This window comes from Sciurus carolinensis, chromosome 12, assembly GCF_902686445.1.
Source record: "Sciurus carolinensis chromosome 12, mSciCar1.2, whole genome shotgun sequence".
NCBI lineage: Eukaryota > Metazoa > Chordata > Mammalia > Rodentia > Sciuridae > Sciurus > Sciurus carolinensis.
The window spans coordinates 24,488,537-24,497,344 of record NC_062224.1 but is presented as its reverse complement, the minus strand read 5'-3'; the positions used below and the strand labels follow the sequence as shown (position 1 = coordinate 24,497,344).

General features: G+C 37.6%; 1 protein-coding gene across 1 annotated transcript; it reads right to left on the bottom strand.

The window, feature by feature from the left end:
• Nucleotides 1–2,780: 2,780 nt before the first annotated feature.
• On the bottom strand, nucleotides 2,781–4,923 carry LOC124962433 (melanoma inhibitory activity protein 2-like). The gene has a single exon (XM_047521770.1). It carries the CDS (start codon nucleotides 4,921–4,923, stop codon nucleotides 2,920–2,922), a length of 2,004 nt encoding a protein of 667 aa, XP_047377726.1. The 3' UTR covers nucleotides 2,781–2,919.
• Nucleotides 4,924–8,808: the final 3,885 nt, after the last annotated feature.

Below are 8,808 nucleotides of genomic sequence, written 5' to 3'. Positions count from 1 at the left end.
TTTCTGTCACCCAACGCCCAAGTCTTCGTCCGCTTCTCCGACCGCCAGACCGAGCTGCTGCCGGGTGAAGACCAGCAGCTGCGGAGCAAAAGAGCGGCGCTACTCCAACAAGTGACCAAACCACCCTGCGCTCCGGGTCCAGTGTTTTCTTTTCATTTTTTGAATTTGGCAGTTTTCTTTTTTAAAAAATTGCTAAGCTAAAGGCTGGAATTTTGTCTGGTATTGAAGTATAGATTTGGCTTTTGTGCTCATGAGAATACTTCAAGGGGGTGGGAGTTGGGTAGTGCCGTAGTGTCCACTCTGGTCTCTACCGGCCTCCAAAAAAGCACCAGCATGCGCCAACTCATTCAAGAGAGCAGCTGTGGGGTTGGAGCTGCTTCCTTCTTCTGTGGCTTACCACTGGCCCTTTGCCTCTTTCCTGATGCTGATTGTTTTGATTGGTTGCTTCTGCCATGGTTGTGCTGGTGTTGTTGTGGAAAGAGAGAAATAGGAGTTCCTAGTGGGTGGCCTGCACTCATGAAAAGACAGAGGGAGGCTGAAGCTGTGATGCCTGTCCTTTTCCCCCACTGATTTTAACTTGGCCAAGGAAGTCAGCATGGTATCTGTCTCGTGAGGAAGGCAGAATTCTCCAGCTCTTTTGCTGTTTCTTAGTAGGAAGAGTTGAGAAAAGCCAGAGCAGGGATCGTCCCATGCTTTTAAAATGCAAGGGTTACCTTTTCAGAGCGCTCTTATCTTTGCTGGGTGAAGAAGTAACCCTCCTCAAAATAATCTGTTGGTATTTTTGCATTATTTGATAGAAATTAGAAAAGTAGTTACTAATAAGATTCAGTGATAAATAATATGGCCAGGAGAAAATTTGATGTGGAATTTCAGCTGATGGCAGGATGATGTTGGTACCTTTGGGAGTGTGGATAGTGAAAAAGAGAGTGTTGGGATTAATGAATAAACATTTTTGTGAATTGCCTTTGTTTGCAACTGAACAACTACATTTGTTATTTACCTTACTTCATAGAAACAAGACTTTCACGTATGTCAACAGTACACAACATGTTTTTACCAGTTACTTGTACACTTAGTTGGTGCATGACACTTTCCTAGGTTTTATAGAATATGTTGAGGATATGATCCTTGCTCTCAAATATACATAATTAAAAGAAGACATGATTATATTTGAGAGGCAGGAAAATGTCAGCAGTAAATCTATCACTATTATAAAAAATATATATATAGCCCTTTAAGATTCAAAATTTATCTTATAATAAATTGTAATCATAGAAGTATCGCTTATGCAGCAGTTTTAAGGTTTATTGATTTGCAGACCAGTTCAGTGAATTTTAGTATTTATTACATTTTTGCCCATCTAAATACGTTATTCTTTCTCAAATCTTTCCCTAATTTATCTAGAAGAAATTTGAGGTGAATATAACACTTTAAAAATACTTTAAGCCAAAAAACTTGATTAATATTCAATTCATAGTTTAATAAAGGACATGTGTAGTTTAAGTATAGGGATAACTTCTCTTCCTTTGAAAGTGTTTCTTAATTAAAATCAGATGAGTAGAAAAGAAGGTATTCAGAACACTAAATAAAATGGATGTGCTTTGTGGAATTGGCAGAATTCATCAATACATGTAACAATGATTTATAATTGCATTTGGTCCTAACACATAGCAGTGTAGATCAACAGAGGCACAGTAAGTAAGACAACTAATATAAAACACTAAGGTGAAAGGGTTAATTGGCCTTGCTGGGTTCAATTTGCCACTCTAGTGGCACTTTCTGTTGTCTGTGTAAACTGAGTTGCTAAGTACTTTCCCACTAAGCTGCCACTCTTTTATTTATACAGTTGAACCACCAGTGAGGGATGGATCAGTTTACCAGTAGCTAGGCCTTTTCTTCCTCCTTTTCTGCCCACTTCATGCTTTTTTTCCTCCAGCTGTTGCTACATATCTCCCTAATCCTAATCTTTCCTTAGTCCTTTTTTTTTTTTTTTAAGTTTCTTTTTTCTCTTATGGATTCATGTGCACGGATATTATACCTGGCTCTGCTGTACTGATTTAATTCCCTCTCACCTCAGTTTTCATTTTATCAATTCATACCTCAAAACTTACTGAAATGCTTTGACACTTTTTTTCAAGTAACTTTTTAAAACTCTTTAAAAATTAAAACATTGTATATATAGCTAAAGTCTTCCTGAAAGCAAAACAGAGAGTAGGTCACTCCCCATATCAGTGAACCACAGCAAAGTGCAAATCTTCATTTTATGAAAATGGGCACAAAATAAAGAAGATATAAGGGAAAATGGGGATAGAGTGAGCTTAAATTGTGGTTTCCAATGCCTAAAAATTTCCTGAGAGCTGAAAATTCTTTGTGTTTGAAATCTCCTGTTAAATGACATGTTCAGTCATGTTTTCTTATTTACTCTTAATATACTCTACTTATTCTTTGTATAATAAAAAAACTGATTATATTATCACCAATGCCAAACAAGACTTTAAAACAATTAAAATATATCATAAAGCATAAAGGTATTTTCACATTTTCTACAATCATAGTAAATATATTTCTTGGCATAAAGGCACAGTCTTTGGAGTTTAAAATATCCCCAATTGCAAGATTATGTATATAAAACTCCCATTGTTGTTTAATAGTGGATTAATCAAATTAAAAGTTATACTATAAAATAAAATGGAAATAATTTACTCATAAGATTCATATTTAAATCAACTTTATTTACACAATATTCTCCTGAGAATTTTAATTTAAGCTTCAGTTGGAGCAAAAATACAATAACTAAAAGCAGTTAAACTAAAAATAAGAGATGTCATATTTTGAAGAGATATCAAATATATTGTCAGGATTCATGTTGTGAGGCTCACTTAAGGTGGAATCAGCCCTGAAGGGAATTCGCTTCTCCTCTCAGGATGTGGGGGTAGGGGGGAAAAATCCAGCTCTTGGCGGAGGATGAGGAAAACGCCTCAGTGAACAGACATTTTTGAATTGGACTGGAGGTGGTTCTCCTGGTTCCGATGGTCTTCCATAATAATAATATCCATGTTGCCGTCTTCCATAATAATAAGATCCATGTTGCCGTTGTATCCATGTTGGATCAGAATATGGTCGGCCTTGTGGAGGGATCATCATCTTATGTTCCAGTTCCCATGGCGATGACAGGGGCCCAGTGCCAGCAGGTGCTCTGTGTGGATCACTTACTATACCAGAGCTTGATTCTCTTCTTTTATTGTTAATCTGATGGTCCAGAGGAACCTCTGGGCCTCCCGAGCCTCTTCCTCCTTCCCCTAGATGTAAAGGTGACAATCTGGGTGGGCCCTTCTTTACGAAGGGAAAAGCTCTCATTTCAGATGAAGGTCCACTCAATGGTGAGGGACCATATGGGGACTGCCCTCTGGCAAATGCTGTATTGAAGACATTAGGTGCATATGGATCTTCTAAAAGTTTAAATTGCAACTCCATGTCAGTTAACTTTTGTCTCTTGTTAGCGTTTACTGTCTTGAAATAGTTGAGGTTTTTTTCAGCTCTCCAAGCTGCCAACACATTATCCCGTGCTTTTTTCTCATAGAATATACTCCGCCTCTCATAATAATGCACGATGGTATCCAACTCTTCATCAAGATCTTTGGCTCGATTTCTATAGGTCTCCAGCTCTTTAGCTGCACGGTTGATCTTTCTCTCGACTTCGGAAAACCTCTCCTCTTCCTCCAAACGGCACTTTTTCTCTACTATTAATTTCCTGTGGAATTTCAATGTATTTTCTTGGTGTTCTTCCATCTTTAATTTAAATTTCTCCTGAAGTTTCTGATTCTCGTTTTCAAATTGTGTGTTTTCTGACTGCAAAGATTCTTGTTCGTTCTGCAGATTTTTAATACGTTCTCTCAGATCTTCTTTTGTTTTATCTACTTCCGATAATAAAGTGTAAATTTGATGTCTTTCTCCTTCTAAGGTGTCTAAGGAGGCATTTAACTCAGCTGCATAAAGCAGCTCCTTCAAGGCTTCTTTTGGCTGATTACCTAAGTGAGCACCAATTTCTAATTCACTCTTCCTCTCCAGCTCCAAGTTACCATCACCTGTTAGGTCTTCTCCAGGCACAGGAGACTGATCTTTGATCTTCAGCAAGCGTTCGGTCAGAGATTTAATGTGATTTTCTTTATCATTTAGAACTTGTTCTGCCTGTATTTTTAGAGTCTTCTGTTTTTTAAGGTCACTCACTTTTTCCTTCCATATTTCAGCTTCTCGTGAAAGGTGTTTCTGATTTTCCTGCAGTTGGTAATTTTCATTCAAAGTCTCTTTTATTGCTTCCTTAAGGTCTTCTTCATTCATTTGAACTAGTTGTAAGGTTGTTTTAGCTTCAGCTACTTGTGTTATGATGGATGTTGATTCGTCTTCTAGGGACTTTATCCTTTTTGATATATCTCCCATCAATTCATCCTGTTCAGAACGTTTAGATTTCTCTTCTTTTAGCTTTGTTTCTAGAGAGAGTGTTTTATCCTCTAGTTTAGATTTGGACCTATTCAGCATTTCAAGTATTATCTCCAAATACTGCACTTCTTTTGATGCCTTCTCAGGATTGGCATCCTTGAAAGACGACTGTACGCCTTCATGCTCTTTTTGAAGAAGGCTAACTTTATCGAGTAATTTACATTTTTCTTCAATTAGTTCAGAAAGTTTTAGAGCAAGCTTTTTTTCTCTCTTCACATAAAGCCTGCTTCTAACAGACTGAACACTTCTCCACAAAAACAAGAGAAGAGTAAAAAATCCAATAGCTGCACATATTACCAGCTCTGGACGAAAGGTATCAGGATTAGGGCCTGGTCTTCCATCTTCAGGCAATGCTGGCACAACCCTGAATATTTTTTCCAGACCCAGGTCCCAGTAAGACTGAGGGGCGGCCTTTGGCCCCTCCATCGCACCAAAACTACTTTGGCAACTACATCCTGCCCAACCACGAAAATAGGCTGCGGACACTAGACTTTGGGTGGGAGCCCAAACCTGCACCTGTGACCAAGCCGATCACTAGGAACAGAATGCCTGAGGTGTGTGGGGAGCCAGGCAAACCGGCCCCAATGGGCTTTGTGACCTCACTGCTCTGTGACCTCACTGCCCCGCCCAGCCCCTACCCCTCCACTATGCCCCGCCCACACCCCAAGCCTTGCAGTTTCAAGCTGGTCCCACTGGAGCCCCCTTGCCGCCCACCCCTCTGGTTTGGGCCAGGCCACCATGGCACTTATTAAGTGCTACTTATTCTGTGCAGTCAAAATATCCAGTTGATATAACTAAAATTCTAAAGCTTAGTAAACCTTTTTGTAAGAGGTTTAATGCTGTACATTTATATTTGTACCACATGCCCTTTTGTTTTAATGACTCATTCCTTTCTGTCCCCTCCCCTTTCCTTCCTTTTTTCTTTTCCCTTCCCTCCCTTTCCCTTCCATCCCTGTCCTTTTCTTGCAGTGTTGGGGGTTAAACTCCAAGGCCATGTGCATGCTAGGCAAGCTCTCTACCACTGAGCCTCATCCCCAGCCCTGTTGACACTTTCTATGGAAGTAATTTGAATTACTTCTATAGAAAAACTCTCCTGTGAGACTATTTGAAAATAACTTTAGAGTTTAGAGTTTCTAACATGGGCACAAATTAGTTATGACAAGTTATTTTTTTAAAGTACAACATATCTAATGTTTTTAAAAAGGAGGAGCTTAAAATGAGTTTTCACATAAGTTTTTCTAGACTACTATTTAAGAGTCTTCAAAATCTTTTTTCAGATTTTCTTTTCTTTTGTCTTCTCATAGGACTTAGAAACGTCTAAGTAAGCTGGTGGTTATGAATATATAGCAAAGAGAAAGATAAGGTATGATTCTTAAATGGTTTTAGCTCCTGAAGGTGAATTATGTTGTTCAGATAAGTAGTTCATTGCTTTATGTAAATGAAAGACATACAAATACATTTTTTATTCCTAGTTACAATGGAATTATTGATGAGCCAGATCTAACGTTTGAAGAAAAACATTCACTAGTAGCCATTGGTTTTCTAAATATCTCTAAATACATGACAAGTTCAAAGGCATAATGCTACCATGTATGATGACACCAATAATTATTTATACTTCTATGGCCAGAGTTCGATCAGTGTAAACTAAAACACTTATCCTGCCCTGTATGGTATGAAAGTTTAGGAACTTTTTAATGAATATAATTATGTGAGGTAATGAATACGCTAATTAGTTTGATTGTGGTGAATATTTCACAATGTATATATGTGTGTCAGAATCAAATTATCAGCTGGGCATAGTATCACACACTGTAATCTCAGTCACTGAGGAGACTAAGGCAGGAGGTTCACAAGTTCAAGGCCAACCTCAACAAACTTAGCAAGGCCCTGAGGAACTTAGTGAGACCCTGTCTCAAAATAAAAAATTTTAAAAAGGGGGCTGGGGATGTGGCTTAGTGGTTAAATATCAATCCTTGGTACCAAAAAAAAAAAAAAAAAAAAAAAAATATATATATATATATATATATATATATATGTTATATATATAAATTAACCTTGCCAATGCATATACATTCCATACAGAGATAAAATACAACTTTGGGTATTATAATTCAGCACCAGATACATCTGAAACACAAAGAGGAATCGAGATATTATATTTACAGTTTACAAAAGTATTTTCACATACATTATCTCATTCATTCTTAAAACAATTTTGTGGGCTAGGGATGTGCAAAAGGAGAGTTAATATTGTGAACACAAAAGAAGAAAAAGAATAAGATGTCCAACAGCTATTTTTCTATACTCTAAAAATAATTAATAATTATTTTAATAATAATTAATTCTGGACTATCTCAATTAATCTCACTTCAAAGTTCGTTGGTGAATACTAATTTAAGAGTCTGCATCACTTAACTTTGCTTTATTCAGACAACAATAAAATGCTATTTTCTCATAAACCTGAATCTCACAGCTCAAAATTTTGTCCACTGTCTCCTCCTTAATTCAAAAGTTTTTTTCCCCAACCTTTTTGCTTGAAATTTTTCAAACCTTCAGAAATGTTTCAAAATTATACAACAAAGATGCCCTTCAGGGGTTGGGGATTTAGCTCAGTGGCAGAGTGCTTGCCTAGCACTCGCGAGGCCCTGAGTTTGGTCCTTGGTCCTGAAAATAAAAGAGGAAAAAAAAAAAAAAAAAAAAAAAAGATGCCCTCCATCTGGATTCACCAGTCAACAATGCCAGACTTGCTTTATGCATGCTCAGGAGCATGTGTATGCATGCAAGTATGATGCAAGTACATGCAATATACTTAATATGCTACCTTTGAAATATTGTGCATATGTTTTTTATTAATTATATAATAATAAATACCATCATTAAATTACATTTTTACATAATTCATATATGAACCATCTGGAGTTAGCAACAAGAATCATGTCAATTTAGTTGTAAATAATTCACTATGGATATATTCTATGAACACTTTTTCTTATATGGCACAACTATCACACTTAGGAAATTTTTTTACCAATACAATGTAATTATCTAACATGTACCCCATTTTCAATTTTCCCCAAATGAGACAATCCACGCCCTTCATAGCTGTTTCCACCATCTAAGATGCAATCTAGGATCACAGGTGACATTTAGATGTCACATCTCTCTAGTCTCCTTTAAACAACAAACACTGCCCCCAGCCTTTCTGGTCTATAAGGACCTGCACTTCTTACAGGTGTTCATTTGAGGGTTTGTTGGATTCAATTCAGGTTAAGAACTGTGGGCAGGGATACTGCTTCAGTGATGTATGTGGAGGGAACGAACCAGAGGTACATTGACATCAGTGCACTCCTGGTCTCATGATGTTCAATTGTTTAAATCTCATTGTTTATTTAAGGTATCCTCCAATGTCAAGGTATCTCTTCCCTTTGCAATGAAGCATGCCAGTGGTCATACTCTGAGGACAGTCTGTTTCCCCAACAATCTTTCTCTTACTGATTTTAGCATCAACAGAGCACTCTTGCCTGCATCACTGATTGATTACTATGGTTGCTGTAAAATAGTGGTTATTTTCTTCCATCATCCTTCTCCATTCATTAACTCTTCAAAAGTACTTTGTGAAAGCAAAAAATACCCAGGACCACCAATTTAAGAGGGTTAGGAAAAGAAATCAGCAGCTTCCTGGAAAAGGAAGCTCTCCAGCGAAGCTCACACACCCAAGTGAACTCTGAAGTCATCTCTGCACTTGCTGTGTGTATGGAGATATTTCCCTATGGTTGATCTGCTTCAAAGGAACTCTTCCACTGTGTAAGCTGTGGATGTTTACCATGTACTCTGTGTCAAGATGAGGATGGGATACTGGCAAAGGATCTAAAGGAATTGCATTTTCAAGCTCCATTCAATAACCTCAGCTTCCTCTCTGAAGTAGAAGGCAGGTCTCGGAAAACATCAGAATGAGAAAAGTGGACATTGGCTGGAAAATTCAGAAGATCATTTCTAAAGTGTGTTTGGCTCTGAAACTTTAAGTGTAGATCAAGCACCTCAAAATGATACCCTTTCCTCCTTTGTCTCACATAGCTCCCATGCAAAAAAGGACAAAGTGTTCCATTCTATTCCTTTCTAAGTACTTCTCTTACGGAAACATACTCTGAGTATAACTACTTAACTTTATAGACATAGGCTACCATGCTTTGGGGAATGATCCCCTTAATTCCATGGTAATGCCAAACCCAGCACTTTCCAGGTTTATCCCCTAACACTGAGTTCCATTCTACCAAAAATTGAGGCAAAATTAAAAAAAATTTTTAACTA